The sequence below is a fragment of the Lentinus tigrinus genome (assembly GCF_003813185.1).
Source record: "Lentinus tigrinus ALCF2SS1-7 unplaced genomic scaffold L226scaffold_5, whole genome shotgun sequence".
Taxonomy (NCBI): Eukaryota; Fungi; Basidiomycota; class Agaricomycetes; order Polyporales; family Polyporaceae; genus Lentinus; species Lentinus tigrinus.
The window spans coordinates 82,761-97,737 of NW_027137914.1; the positions used below are offsets into that span (position 1 = coordinate 82,761).

Sequence of the window (14,977 nt, forward strand, 5' to 3'; positions counted from 1 at the left end):
TCGTAGTTAGTGATTTCAGGGTCGCCTAGGAGGTCTTGCTGCGCGTCGTTGGACTTGTTGACATTCTGTTGCCAGATCTTCAAGGTGGTGTATGGTAGGGTGTGATTCATTCGGTTGCGGCGGTGGGAGTAGGCTGTTCGGGCTCGCCGTAGTAACGGTCGAGTCGGGATTGCATGGCAGGGCGGTTTGTCGGTCGAACAGGTTCGTCGGCGCGGTCAAAGCGGTGGCGAATTTGGGACCAGACAGTGGGCGGCGGTGGCGCGCGTTCGAGTTCGTCGTCCTCTGCGATCCATGTCTCCGGGTTGTTTGTGACGAAGAACCTAAAGCCGCCATCAGCTTTTCGAGTGATGCGCGCACTCACCTTCGCTCGGAGTGTGGGGCAGCAGCGGTCCCATGCTGCATGTCCGTCAACACCGCAGTTCGCGCAGCGATATTCGTTCGGGTCGCGCGTGTCGCATTGAGACGTCGGGTGGGCACCCGCGCAGTTGGCGCAGGTGTCGTGCGGGGCTTTGCATTCGCGCGCGAAGTGATTATCATACTTCTGGCACTTTGCGCAGCGCTTTGGCTCGTCGAGGTCGCGCCTCACGTGGACCTTCCTGCCCGAGAGCGTGAGTCCCTTGAGGGCTGCATTGGCTTGTTCGATGCCGGAGATGGTGAGGAGGAGGTAGGCGGTGCGTTGCCCCGGGAAGCGACGTTCGATGGGCTTGATCCAGTCAGCGCGGACTATCGCATTCTCCTTGAGGTCGTTCGCGGCCTCCACCTCACGAAGCGAGGCCGAGGTACGCGGGTCGAAGTCGATGGGGACTCGCTCTGCCACGAGTTTGTAGGTGCGCTCGAGGACCTGCGCGGTGAGGCCCATCTTGCGCGCGAAGGGTTTGGCGACCGACGGCTTGAGGATCCAACGGGCCATGGCAGTAGACGAAGCCGTGATGACTACATCGTGATGTGGCAGAACTTTGGCGGACTCGAGGGTGCCACCACTGGGTGGGCTGAGCCCGGTCTGTTCCATCGCGTCTAAGGCTCGACGTGCGCGGTCGAGGACTTCTCCGTCTTTGAAGTGCGCTCCATCTTCGGCGGTGAGCGTTGCACCGCGGATGAGGATCTGTCTCTGCAGCAGGTCTGCGAGGGTGGCCGCGCGACGCACACGCGCCGGCGCCGTCTCGAGGGTCAGCATTTGAGCGGGTGGGGATGACGTACCTGTACCCGCCGCGACCGTCGGGGTCGCTGCGAGCACCTCCTCCTTTGCTTCCGTCAGGGCACGCTCCGCCCGCCGTACGCCCTCGCAAGCCTCCCTTAGCTCCGCCGCGCACTGCCTCAACTCCTTCTGCGTGCTCGCGATGGTCCCCTCCAGCTCCTCCATCCTCTGCTCAACGTGTGAGGTGTGTTCATCCAGCCGAAGTCGGAGTTGGTCTTCGGCGCGCTCGACCACTTCAGCGCTGACTGCTGTCTGTGCTTCACGCGCGAAGAGTTCGGTGGCGAGGTGGGCGAGGGCGATGAGACCTTGACGAGAGAGGGTGGTGGGAGCGACGGAGGCCAGATGGAGGAGTCCCGAGATGAGCGCCGTCCCCGTGTAGGCATGGGTGCCTTCCGGGATCAGAGTGTGGTCGTGCAGGAACGCGACGGCGGCATCGAGGTCTGGGATGACCTTCTCTGCTTCCTGCCATGCTTTCTGGCTCGGTGTGGTCTTCTTTGCTGTGGTGTGTCGCGTCTTCGGTTCGGCTGGTGTGCTGGCACGGGCGCCTGACGTCGAACGTGTCGACGACGGCGTGTTGCTGGCAGGTTGCGACGATGACGGGCGCGACGTAGGTGGCATGGTGCACAGAAAGGACCCAGTGATATCTAATAACCTAGTACCAGTGCCAGCTGCCGAGAGAAACCGCACTCTCCAAGCCTCCCCCTATGAGGTCGGAGCGTGGGAAAAGCCGAGCTGGTGGTGGTAGTAAGCCAAGAAGGGTCCCCATGTCGAACTTGTAGATCATCTTGCCGTGAGGGTGATCCATAGAGAGCGCTGTCAAAGGTATCAGCAGGGTAGGTCGTGATCATCCGCAGGACGCACAATAATTGTTGAGGGTTGGACGAAGTTGCAGTGGATCCCCGATCAGCACCATGTGCTGAATGCTAGGGACAAGACTGCCCAGTACGTGTGCTTCGAGAACTTGGCCGGCCTCTTCCACAAGTAAGACTTTGGGACCGATTCCCTGAAAACGATATTATGTTCAGCTAGCTGATCGAGGCCGAGTTGTTAAGAAGCATAAGACCTTCAACAACGCAGTGAGTTTCGCGGCTCCTGAACAAGCGCTGGCTTGAGCGAGGCTGAAGAAGCTATATGGGCCAACGTGTGCTCACCGGTCGTAGTACACCCAATGATGTCGACATTGCGGAGGAGCTGTTTCCTTATCTGTAGGGGTTATGCATGAGACCGTGGTCGCGCCCCAAAAAACATGTTCACACACCTCAGCTTGACCTTCCTGGTACTCCTGCGTTGCTCGCGCATGTTTTTCGTGAAGACGCCTGAACTCTTGTGTTTGAGTCTCCTGGTTCATGACGCGGACTTCGTCCGTCCATCTCTTGTGCAACATCTGCCGCTCGGTCGCAGACATCGACCACGCGTCGTCCTCCAGGAGCTCGTGGATTGGTCGAGACGTGGTAGGCACAGAGGGGAGGTCGGAGTATCCGAACGCGCCGAAGAACTGACGCAGATCCAGGAAGTCTTCCGGCCGTATGTAGTCCGGTTGCGACACACGGACAGGCACCGGAGAGAACGGCTCTGCCAGAGCATTCAATGAATTGACAACAATTGGCGCAATCGACGACGGTCCAGTCTGGGGTTGTGGTTCATCTACAGCGTCGATGTCGTCGCCATCGCCCAAATCAAGAAGCATAGCATCATTGAGCCACTCTTCCTCCGGAGATGCGTCGACGGACACAAAGTCGCTGTCCGAGTCCGAGCCTGCGTCTGCAGTTCCCGGCGCCTCCGCCCTGTCTTCATGAGTCGCATCATCGGCTGGAGCAATCTGTTCGGGAACATCCTGTGGACCGTCCAAGGCTTCTGATGACAGAGCGTCGAAACGGTTGGCTGAGGGTTGTTGCGCCGTGTACTGCTTTGCAGTGGGCTGTCGGTACCGCACGGCGTAGTGCGCGTTGTGGAGGAATTCGATGTCGCCGCCTCGGACCCAAAAGTCGTAGAGAGTGTCGTCTCTCTCACCTGCGTCCTTGCCATTCGCTCCGGCAACATGCCAACCATCCTCCTCATTGGTTAAGTCATATATAGCGCTTATCCAGTCGGGTGGATCTTGAATAGACTCGGAAAGCACTGGAGAGGCAAACATCAGATACCGCAGGATGTCTTCCGTATCGACTTGAGTTTTGAAGAAACCCTCCATGAACTCTTTGATCTCGTCCTCAACCTCGCGGAGTGCGCGGCGGTACCCTGAGAAAGCGTAGTTCAGACGCGACTTCCCGGCCACCATCTCTACATGTTCGATTGAAAACTCCGCGATACGTTCGTCTGCGGAACGAGAACCCAGACGGACAATCTTCTGGGTGATCTGCGCGTCGAGGACGGAGCGGAGCATATGGTCGAGGGCATGGTTCGTGAAAGCGATCATCAAGATGGGCCCCGCTTCGTTCGCGATGAGCACGCGCAACAGTTCCACTCCTGAGAAGCTCTGCAAAATTTACATGTGAGCTGTAGCACGGCGTATGGTTATACAACTCACCTTTCCGGTCCCGGGCGGGCTGCAAAGACAGAAGGACGTTGTCAGCGTACAGCTTAGATCTGAGATGGACAACTTCGTTAATCACTCACCCCTGTATCAAGCTCAGCTCCCTGGTGAGTGCGTCTACAATTGCGTCGGCTTGGCTGAGATCTAGTCGACTGCTGCGCTTCAACACATCGCGCGCGGTTTCGATAGAAGCAGGGTCGCTGACGTTGAGCTTGAGGTCTTCCACACCGGCCTCAGGTGGGAAGAGTGACGACAGCTGGAATGCGAATCCGGGCAGTCTGGCGTACGCAGGGGGATAGATTTGCGAGGTGCGATAGAACTCCGGCAGACGATGGACGAGATATCGAGCGAAAGGTACGTTCTCGGGATCGACGCGCAATGCTTCCAAGAACGGACGGATGGACTCGAACATGACGGTAGCCTCTATCAACAGCTTGACGGAGCGGCGCTCCTTGATGGGGATCCGGAGCTCTTGAAGAATGCGCAGTTCGACCTCTGGAGAGAAGAAGGATACCCGGATGTCTACTCGATCTGGCTTCTGCTTGGCCGAGTCCGTGAGCTCCTTGAGGGGGCTAGCGACCGTCCCGAGATGGACCTCCGTGGCACCACCGCGCTGCCATACAAGCGCGACCAGGCCACCCTGCGTCAGACGCTTGCTGCTCATGCTTTCCCAAAACGCCGTGCGAGACTGCGCCTGCGGAGCACGCGCGCGACCCGAAGGGGCGTCAACAGAAATCCCCACAGTAAGTCCACGCTGGCTCGGGGCGATCGTCAAGAACTCGGCATTCGTATACACGTTGAACAACACCGTGTCGGAGCCGGCGGCATGTCCACGGTACTTGCCACCTCGCTTCTTGAAGAGCTCGTCGAGCTGCGTGCGACCGCCTTTCTCCTTGAGATCTGAGAGCACGTTTTGGGCAGATGTACGAAGCGAAGCCCTACGAGCTCATCAGTACAACTTCTCTACTAGGAACTTTTCTACATACGTGAGTTCTTCTCTCAGCAGGCGGAACTGGATGTCCAGCAACTGCTCCATCGATTCAGACGGAAGGGGATGCGGAGCGCCATAGAGGTTGGCGGGAAGGAAGGGTTGGTGAGGTGAAGTGAGCTCTTCATGGGTGGGACCGATCTGGATATCCGAGATGTTGACGAAGTCGTTATCATGACGAGGTCCTCCGGGGCGGAGATCACCAGGGCCTTCGTAAGAATTGTGGAGAGCCGCCAGAATGCCTTCATTGTTTGTACAAGTCACAGAGATTGCAGTACGGGGGGGTTGCTTGGCACGTTCGTTGTCTCTGTGCTTCCGATCGACGATTGCCACAAGTCGATCAACGAGCGCGCGAAGGCGCTCTATGACGAAGTGACGGGCTTGTTGAGGAGCAATGGCGATCGGATCATCGAAGGTGACTGGTGTCGAGGATATACCATCGATCCAGGCTTCCGTCCATTTTTGAAGGGCTTTGACGAGGTCGGGCAGGGAAGGATGAGTCGCGACCGCGTTCTTGAAGCGTGTTATATACCTAGCGAAGACATTGTAAGCGGCTGCCGATGTGACTGGAGGTGAGACTTACTCGAATAGTACTTGCACGATGGACGACAACACCGAACTCCCCATCAGGTCTCCTTGTCCAGGTTCCTTGAATGATTTGTGCGTCGAGAAGGCTTCTTCCAGACACGAGCGGATGATCTCGGCGAACCGATCGAAGTGCTCCATGATGAGAGAGTACAAGGAGCTGTATGTAAACAAATGAGCTGATTGCAAGAATGCTAGGGAAATTGTCACTCTCACTTCACCGTCTTACTTGTGATACTTTTCACGACATACTCTGACGAGAAGTACTGCACAAGAGATCAGCATGCAGAAGATGCAATACAAAACACTACACGCACCCTCAGAAGCGGCATATAGCCCCGTCCAAACGAGAGGGACGTCTTCGTCCTCGGTCGCAGGACAACATCACTCCAACTCAAGATATCGCCAACCCTGACGAGACCGTTTTCCTGCCATCCTTGCGTCAACATGCTGAACGTTGTACAAGATCGAAGAAACCTACACTTCCGATAGTTGTCAAGAAGAGCTTACCCCAAGATCAGCTCAAATGTAACACACTGAAGGGTGGCGGCGTACCTGCCCGTCCTCGGATGACTGGGGGCCACATGAGAGATGTCCGAAGAAAATACGTATCTGTCCACGTACCCAAGATGCGTTCCCCGAGCTTGCATTGCTGATCAACGCCACGAAACCGTAGACATCCGCTGCGAATCTAAATCTGTAGTCGTTGTCAAGGAATCTCCGGATATGGTGATTGACTTCGGATGGCTTCATCTCGCCGGGGGAAGCCGCAAAGAAGCCGTCGGTTCCTGCGCCTTGAATTCTCGCGAGTGCGGCGGGAGTCAAGAAAGGCGCAAGATTGTCTATCGTCGTCGATGGACCAGGTGAAGAGGACATGGTGGGGGCGTGGCTGGGACTCTCGTGTCTGAAACGGCAGTCGGAGCCTCGCGAGCAGAATCCGCGATTGTAGTAGAAGTTGCAGACTCCGTTGGGAGCCCTGGGACCCGCAAATTGAGGTGCACCACCTCTCTGGAAGCCCCGATGGCCGCTACCCCACTGCGATGTACGAGAGGTACCTTCGGTGGTCGAGGCTGGACCTTCAATGTGTCGAAATCTGCAATCTGCGCGATAGCAGCCCCCAGGTTTGCCGTAGTATCTGCATATCGGTCGATTGTCTGGGGAGGACATGGTGAGATGGGAAATGGGAGATGCACGAGGTAACACGTCGGAGCTACCTTCATATGAATTCCTGAGCGCTAGAAGATCGCACAGGTCTTTGAGGGCAGACACGAAGTGCCGAGGGCACGCGCAAACCTTATACAACAAATCTAGACTGGATTAGCACTACCGGGAACAGAAACGGGCCCGTCAATGGTCCCTGGACTCTCGTCGAGTTGCCCTTAAGGACATAATAATCTCCTTCAAGAACTCCGAGCATTCAATTACGCTTACATAGCTTAGCACGATGCTATGGAAGAGCAAGGGCTGCACCAGAAGGTCGCGCGAGGCCAACGCTTTCATATGAAGCTGGAGGATCCGCCCTAGAGCGCCCACCGCAGCACAGACCACTCACACCCAAGCATGGGAACGTACACGATGCGAGACGTCCGCGTCATCGATAGCAGCCATACAGCCTCAGGTGCCCGCAATTGGGACGTAAAAGCTGTTGAGAAGGAAGTGAGCGGCCTCAGAATTCACGCATGTTCCGAACGGACAAACCATGAGGTTGGCATCCGTGTATTCCGCACGTGAGCGGTTACATTTCGTGGATACCGGTGCAGAATCTGAGTTATGATGTTTATGTTGAAGCAAGGTCTCCAGCACGAGGTTTGCTAGCGATGGCACGTCCACTCTGGGTGGTTCGAAGCTAAACGTCTGCGGGCCTTGGGTGACGTTGCCGCGAGCGCCCGTTGTGGAGGCACGTGAATGAGACGGATGCGGGGCAGCAATTCCGACCTCGGACAGAGAACTCTGGGGTCCGGGGTAACACTTGTCCTTCGACCACCATGTTCCGCCTTCGTCCAGTCCTGCGCTGCACACCTCTCTCCAGGCGATACGCAACCGCCTCTGGCCCCCATGCTCTTGTTTTTCTTGAACATCGCGAGGGAGCCATCGATTCAGGTTCGCTGTCCGCCCTCGCAGCAGCTCAGCAGCTCGGAGGACAGGTCACCGGTCTAGTGGTGGGCTCCCCAGAACAAGTGAAGGGCGTATTGGAAAAGGCGAAGAAGTGAGTCTGAAACTTACCGGTGTGTCTGGCGAGAGTTGAGATGTCCGGACAGGCTCAAGGGTGTTTCGAATGTCCTTCACTCGGCTTCGGAGCAGTACTCTCATGCTCTCCCAGAGACCATTTCCCCTCTCTTCGAGAAGTTGTTGGGAGAGAACAGTCCATACACCCACGTTGTCTCTGCGCACTCGTCGTCTGCCAAGTCCATTCTCCCCCGTGCCGCCGCAAGGCTCGACCTGCCCGCCATCTCTGACATCACTTCCCTCGAGCACGAAGCCTCCTCCAACGCGACCACCTTTACGCGTCCGATATATGCCGGAAATGCTATTGCGACTGTGAAGGCCCCGTCTTCACTCCGAGTCAAGTTCTTCACCGTCCGCTCGACCGCGTTTAAAGCCGCTGCCGAAGACCAGAGCACTGAGGCGGAGGCGCAAGCAATCGACCCTGTCGAGGTGGCGGACCCGCCCACGCAGCACGTACGGACTGACCTCACGAAGTCAGATCGGCCTGACCTTGGCTCTGCAAGCCGCGTTGTGTCTGGTGGACGCGCATTGAAGGATGCGGAGACGTTCAAGTCGACCCTTGAGCCTCTCGCGGATGTGCTCGGTGCTGCTATCGGCGCGTCGCGTGCAGCTGTAGATGCGGGCTACGCAGACAACTCGCTGCAGGTCGGTCAGACCGGGAAAGTTGTCGCGCCCGAGCTCTACATGGCCATTGGTATCTCAGGCGCCATTCAGCACTTGGCAGGAATGAAGGATTCCAAGCTCATTGTTGCAATCAATAAGGCAAGTGTCACTCCTAGTACTTCTGCATGTCTACTAAACGTGCACGTCGGTTGCCAGGATCCTGAGGCGCCGATATTCCAAGTGGCGGACGTCGGCCTTGTCGCAGATTTGTACGATGCGGTCCCCGAGCTTGTACAGAAACTGAAGTAGTAGGGTCGCGATACGGTATTCCATGGAATGTTCTATACACTTCATCATAGCCCTGGTGCAGCTACAAGGAAGCTCTTGCGTAGTGGAGCATCCCCAAAGCTCTATCCCTTTCAGTCTGAGGCGTCGAGTCCCAAAGCCAATCCCACTGGCTCCCAATCAAGGGACCCAGCGGAACAAGGTTGTCGGCCAGAGGACCGTTGAATTCGTACATGTTCCCTGACTGCCTGGAACCTTTGAGGACATGGTTCGCCATCGGGAGTCGGACGCGTTCATAGGCTGTGAGCGCTCTCGACAGCGTTGACAAGGTGGTTTGACGATGTCCCAATACTTCTGCTAGGATGAATGCGTCCTGCAGTGATATGATGTGAGCTTGAGTACGAGCAACCATCCGTCCAACCCACCTCAATAGCTTGACCGGCTCCTGCCCCTTGATGGGGTGTCATGGCGTGAGCCTGTCATGATACTGAGCAGACCAAACGAAGCATAGCCAAGTGAAACCTGACATACTGCATCGCCAAGCAGCACTACTCTTCCTGTGAAGTAGAATGGTAGCGGCTTCAATTCGTGAATGGCCCATTTGGTCGGCTTCTCGATGCACTGTAGGCGCGGAATATCATTCCGAACGCTTTAATCTCGAGGAATGGTGAAGTACCTTCAGTAATTCGTCTACCTCCGGTTCCCAACCGGCGTAGCATGCCTGGATCTCAGCCGGACTGCAGTCCGTCACCCACACACCATCGTAAGGTGTATCGTATAGTTGTGGCTGGGATGCGAATGTGACGACATTCACGATCGATCCTGCTGATATTGAGTAGCTCACGACATGCTGCATGTCATAATCAGCGAACCCGGCTAATTGACAGTTTATATGGTGAGAATGAATGGACGCACTTTGTCCTTCCCGCAGTACTGAGTGCATCCTGTACTAAGCGACGCACTTGGAGCAACTACTGACACATACCATCATTGGACTATCTATAGTTCTATGCTTCCGCCCATCGGGTTTTACGAGACGGTGGACGGGTATGAGACCCCGGTACGCAGTCGTCCCGCTCCATACTGGTTCAATGTGGTCGAGGAGTTTCGGGTCACCTCCATGCTTGCGAACGTGATCTGTGAGCATTTGCTTCCGGATGGTAGACTTAATCCCGTCGCATCCAACAAGCAGATCGCATTCGGCTGTCGAGTCGTCCGCGAAGTGGAGGGTGATTTGCCCTCCGTCCCTCCCATGAGAACTGGGTGAATATGTGTAGGTGGTGAGACGCTTGCCGAAGTGAGCGACGCCATCCGGGAGGTGATTGATTAGGACATCGAGGAATTGTGCTCTGTGAAAGCGAATGCACCCATCTACAGGATGTTTCGATGAGCTAACTCGGATGACATTGGCATTTGGTCAGGCATCGGTCACGTACATGGCACCTGGAACAAGTAGAATCGAGAACCCTCCTGGGGATGATCAGATCTTCGATAGTCGAAGCCAATGCCTGCGGAGAGGTCAGCAAGGAGATCACAATGTTTGGATGTATACCCACCGGGAGCCTGATCTGGAGGCGCGTGCGCGATACGAGCAAAATCCTCCGTCATTCCAAGCATAGAGAGGATTTCCCATGTCCGGGCCCATATCATGACCCCTGCCCCAATCTCCTTGAACTGGCCTGCGGCTTCATAGACATCCACCTGAATGTCATGGTACCTTGAAAGTGCTACCGCCAAAGTTAAGCCTCCGATACCCCCGCCACTTGCACAAAGCGTTAGCACGGAGCTGTGAGCGACTGATACTTGACGGGACAATACAATACATACCAAATAGCTACCCGGAGCTTCACGCCCATTGTGGAATCGGCACGAAAGCTATGTCAAGAAGAGATGTGAAGCGAAGCGACTCCATCCTGCTCTCCTCTCTTATACCCTCTCTGATCAGGAAGTTCTCCTGCCCAGAGCGCGCCGGAGCCACGCGTCTCACCCCAGGAACAGGAAGACTAACACGGCCGTGGCTGAGGCTGAGGCGGCCGCTATATATCCCATGGGCGAGTCATCGCCGTCGCCCTCACGAGGACACCCAAACATGGAGTCAATCCAAGATCTATGAGAACATACAGCGTACAGATATAGAGCAACGATACAACGCTCAGCGCTTGCCTGCGATGCCGATCCGGCTGCCCCGGTTCTGCTTCTTCGCGGCCTGCGAGAGGGACATATAGGCATAGGGATCCATGCCGCCCTTTTTGACGTCCCCACCAGCCTTCTGTAGGTCGCACGGAGGGGTAGATCAGCCGATAGTCCTATGAAGGGAACAGAGTGCCAAACCTTCGCCTTAAACTCCTGGCCAAACTTCGGCTCCGCCTTCCGCTTGCTCTTTTTGTTGGCCTTCTGCGCGTCCGCATCTGCCATGTCGACGTCCATGTCTGCTTCCTCGTTCTCCCGCCGCCGCTTCTTTGTATCCTTGTTGAATTTTACCCTCCCATTGGGACCGCGCGTGAACCCGTCCACCGACGTTAAGCTCTCCCGGTAGGCGTCGCCCTCAACATTTTCTTCGCCAGCAGCACCTTCCGCGTCCGAATCGGACTCGTCAATGACCATCTTGCCAGTGTCATCTTCGGTCTTGAACCTGGCAGCATCCTGTCCGGGCTTCTTGCGCCTGGCGGCGTTCGCAGCTAGAACAACCATCTTGTCAGCATTGGTCTACAGAAAACCCCACAATGCACTTACTCGTGACACGCGATGCAGCGCCAGAAAGCAGGTCCATAGGCTCATCGTCGTCCACACGTAGCCGTGCACCTGCGTCCTTCCCTTTGCGTTTTGACGCGGCGGTGTTCTGCGACGGACCGTCCTCGTCGTCGCTATCGTCGAGCTCACTCTCGCTTCCGTACAGCACGTCCTCGAAGGCATCTCCGGTGACAGCCTTCGCCTTCGGCACCTCGTCGTCTTCCTCCACCGCGTTCGCGCGCTTCCGCTTAGCTCTGTCCTTGCGCTTCTTGATGTTCAGAAGAACCTTGCGTGCTTCCTCTTCCTGGGCGCAGCCATAGACGTCTTCCCAACCAAACCTTCTGATCATGCGCTCGAAGATATGGCGGACCTTGGCCTTGAAGTGGTTCTTATGGTCATGTGACCACCTCAGCAGCGCCGGCACGAGCACCTTGAGGTGCGGGCGCATGAGATCTGCGGGCATGGTGTGGATGGCAAGCTTGACAAATCCAAGAACCGACTTCACGATCTCGCGGTTGGCTGAGGTGAGGAAGACGAGGAGCGTCGTGAAGATCTCCGACAGCATGTTGCTCGATATGGTGTCTGAAACAGTCGGATGAGATGCGGGGATATGGGTTAGAAGAAGCGGACGGACCTCTGAACTCGAATACCAGACGGGAGATAGCGGTGACTGTGGCGCTGATCATGTGCGGAGATGCACCTGCCAACCCACCCGCAACCATGGTCAGATACTCCTCAATGTTGCCGGTGGCTGAGGCAAGTCAGGATCAGAGGGGAAAATACCTGATATCGACAGTGAACGTACCTTCTCCCGCCCCATCTTCGTCCATGCCCTCGATGTTATCGCGCTTCACAACACCTCCTTCAGTCATCTTCTTTCCCATTGCCACAATCAGGTCAAATGCAGCATTGCGCGCCTTCTCTGATGGCTCCTTGGTGCCCAAGACAGCTTCAGGGATGATGGACGGGATGAGATGGAGTGAATCCTTGGAAATGACAGGGACGAGCGCAGCAAACAAGTGGAAGCGGTCCTTCTTGGCAGCAGCGGCCAGACCATCAACGAGCCCTTCCAACTTCTTCAGCACCGTGGCCGCATTTACTTCCACCTTACCGCTCTCGACGAGACGGGCCAGGGTCTTATATCCACGCTTCTGGACGCCGTTGTCCTTACTCTCAAGGACATCGCTGACAAGGTACATGTTCAGGAGAGCAGTCGCGTCGTCAGAAGAGAGGTACGGAAGGATGAGCAGCAGCAGATCCTGAGTAACGACCGTCATACTGTTGGACGCAGGATCCTTCGTGGCAGTAGCAGACTGCGCTTTCGTGAGGCTCTGCTTGAACAGTGTGACGAGCTTACGATATGCCTGCGCGACCTCCTACAGAGACGATGAGTGGTTACCGACCTGCTCCACTGATACTACATACCTTCGCGTCCGCGATAGCGATCCATGCGCTGATGACATCGCCGACCATACCCTGGTTGTCTCGCCCGACACTGCCAAACACGTTGAAGAGTACAGCGAGCCAACTCTCAGCCTGCGTTCGAAGGAAAGCGACGTTGGCCTGCGCTTCTTCCGCTGAGATCGGATCCGCGCGAATGGTCTCCGGGAGTTTCGCGATCTTCTCAGGGTCTTCGCTCGCGAGTGCGACATTGGAGTCGACCATGACCTTCAGTGCACGGAGTACAGCAGGACGCAGCTCCGGCTGATTGTACAACAACTGCGAGAGCAATTGCGAGAACTGAGTGTTCAGGGACTGGGAGGGGGTCGGGTCGATGTGAGTCTGGGTTTTTGAAGCTTGATTGAGGTTAGGCGCACCTGTTTGAGGTCGGCAGGGGCCCAACAGTACCCCGGTAGCCCGACCCATATCTGCTCAATGAGCACACTCCAAACCTTTGCCTCCGACTGGCGGTCTTCTGCCTCTGCTGTTGCCTGGAGCTCGAACATCCGCTCGGTAAGGGGAACAAAGTAAGACAAGAAGTGTCCGAGAGGGGAGGGATGAGGTTGCCCCAGCAAGGGAAGTAGGTACGCGCGAGGCTCACGACCTGCCTGCCTGCGCAGTGTCAGCTTCCTATCTCACGATGGCCCAGAGAAGGTGATACATACCTATCAACAGTTTCCAGATTGAGAGGCAGCCAACGGAGCAGGGTTTGTGGCCCCAAAACACGCATGGCACTGCCGAGTGTGTCATCAGCTGCCTCCTTATGTTCGAAGGTCTTCTGGATTCGGAGACCAGCGATCTTCGTCACCAATGGCTGCAAAAGCTGTTCTGCAGCAGTAGGGTTCTTCCTGGAGTCACCCCGGTAGCGCAAATTCCCTACTAGAGAGGATGCGACAGACAAAATGTCTGGTATGGCCCGTGCGTAGGTGAGGGAATCGAGAGCATCCGTGGTCTGCGAGATGATCTTGCCCAGTACAGACTTCTTATCTGCGGAGTCCTTTTCCTTGATAGCAGCGGTGATGAGTGCAGGCGTGAAGCACTGGCCCAGAGTGGACAGGGCCTCTGCCGCGGCCTTGCGCGTTGCGGCGTCCTGAGAGTCGACTAGGTTCCATATTGCCTTCCAGACCTTTCCGACCTCCGCTGCACACTCGTCCGCGTTATGTTGGTGGTACGCGAGCATGGTGCTCCCGAGCACCCCGGCCCACGCGGCCGTGAGGGCAGCATCGCTTCGTAGGGGCGGGGAGGAGAGGACGACCTTGAGCATATCGGACATATGAGACTGGATGTTCACGGTAGGATCGTCCATTGAGAGTGCTAGCAGGTCAGACAGGAGGGAGTATGCTGACTGGGAGAGGTACGGGTTCCCGAGACGCGGGAGTAGCAAGAGCGAGGCAATTATTGAGGATAGTGACTGTATGAATCAAAGTCAGCCAGCGCAAACGTGCAAGAGCCTGATCGTACTGCAGTCCCTAACATTCGCTATGTGCAAGAGAGCTCGATGCACCTCCACTCCAGGGAAGATGCAGACGGAACGGAATGCGAATTCCACGGACGTAGACTCGAACACTCACTTCAGCGGGTAACGTGGGTAGCACCGGACGCAAGAATGCGAGGAGATGGATGGCTGCCTCTGATCCCTCCGACTCCGCCTTCTTGCCCTTGAACTTCGGGAGACCACCCGCACTGACTTCAGCAAGCGCAGCCTTCACCCACTCCGCAACCTTCTCCGCATACGGATGCTTGATAAGGGGGCGCGGGGGGGCCGACAAGACATCTTTGACAACCTCCGCTGCCTTCCTGCGCACCTTGGGACGGGGATCGAGGGTAAGTTGGACGATAGTCATGAATGCCTGCCGGAGACCCTGAGTATCAAGCTGAGGGCGCTCAAGAACGGTCAAGACGGTGCCATAGAGGGTGAGCTGAGAGCGCAAGGGTGGTGCATGCGCGGACAGAGTGGGGAATAGCGGGGAGGTCAAGGAGAGGATGGTGGACAGATGCGAGCGGATCACCGGAGGAGGGACATACGGCGCGACTGCGGCAAGAAGGTAGAGCACGGCAGGCAGCACATCGCCCTCCCCAAGGGCAGGTCCGGACGCTCTTGAGGATTGGAGAGCACCATCAAGCGTAGTGATGAGCGCGGCGAAGTACGCAGTTGGGGAGGGCTCTGTGTTCTGTTCGCGGAAAGTGGCCTCGATCGCGCGGAGGAGCGTCGCAGGAGCTTTCTGATGTGCAAGGGAAGAAGATGTGTGGGGGCGGATTTTGGACAGCACGGACTCGACATTGTCGGCCATGGTTGTGGATGTCGCGGAAGCTGTCCTCAGCGATGTCGATGAACAGGCAGCCTTGGTCGATCAAAGGCAAAAACTTGCGAGCACGCTGCAGTGCTTCGCCAAAT

General features: G+C 56.5%; 4 protein-coding genes across 4 annotated transcripts; 1 reads left to right on the forward strand and 3 right to left on the reverse strand.

The window, feature by feature from the left end:
* Positions 1-1,847: 1,847 nt before the first annotated feature.
* On the reverse strand, positions 1,848-6,427 carry L226DRAFT_610076 (uncharacterized protein; the record flags this gene model as incomplete). Its single annotated transcript, XM_067686123.1, has 14 exons — positions 5,923-6,427; positions 5,854-5,871; positions 5,780-5,803; positions 5,616-5,726; positions 5,515-5,564; positions 5,297-5,458; positions 4,712-5,245; positions 3,809-4,663; positions 3,720-3,738; positions 2,454-3,668; positions 2,347-2,398; positions 2,259-2,287; positions 2,057-2,198; positions 1,848-2,008 (listed from the first exon to the last, which is right to left on the reverse strand). The coding sequence occupies exons 1-14, from the start codon at positions 6,172-6,174 to the stop codon at positions 1,848-1,850; spliced, it is 3,624 nt and encodes a 1,207-aa protein (XP_067538648.1). The 5' UTR covers positions 6,175-6,427.
* An 832-nt stretch (positions 6,428-7,259) lies between these two features.
* Positions 7,260-8,660, forward strand: L226DRAFT_550967 (electron transfer flavo protein alpha subunit). Its single transcript, XM_067682792.1, has 3 exons — positions 7,260-7,504; positions 7,557-8,286; positions 8,344-8,660. The coding sequence occupies exons 1-3, from the start codon at positions 7,284-7,286 to the stop codon at positions 8,434-8,436; spliced, it is 1,044 nt and encodes a 347-aa protein (XP_067538649.1). The 5' UTR covers positions 7,260-7,283; the 3' UTR covers positions 8,437-8,660.
* On the reverse strand, positions 8,467-10,416 carry L226DRAFT_281996 (FAD/NAD(P)-binding domain-containing protein). The gene is made up of 9 exons (XM_067673567.1): positions 10,240-10,416; positions 9,969-10,174; positions 9,849-9,920; positions 9,398-9,783; positions 9,328-9,345; positions 9,089-9,262; positions 8,944-9,033; positions 8,838-8,888; positions 8,467-8,785 (listed from the first exon to the last, which is right to left on the reverse strand). The coding sequence occupies exons 1-9, from the start codon at positions 10,266-10,268 to the stop codon at positions 8,498-8,500; spliced, it is 1,314 nt and encodes a 437-aa protein (XP_067538650.1). The 5' UTR covers positions 10,269-10,416; the 3' UTR covers positions 8,467-8,497.
* A 148-nt stretch (positions 10,417-10,564) lies between these two features.
* Positions 10,565-14,873, reverse strand: L226DRAFT_457900 (ribosomal RNA-processing protein 12; the record flags this gene model as incomplete). Its single annotated transcript, XM_067675408.1, has 9 exons — positions 10,565-10,681; positions 10,744-11,103; positions 11,135-11,724; positions 11,777-11,893; positions 11,948-12,518; positions 12,568-12,897; positions 12,960-13,194; positions 13,248-13,993; positions 14,154-14,873. 9 exons carry the CDS (start codon positions 14,871-14,873, stop codon positions 10,565-10,567), a joined length of 3,786 nt encoding a protein of 1,261 aa, XP_067538651.1.
* Between the last annotated feature and the right edge of the window lie 104 nt (positions 14,874-14,977).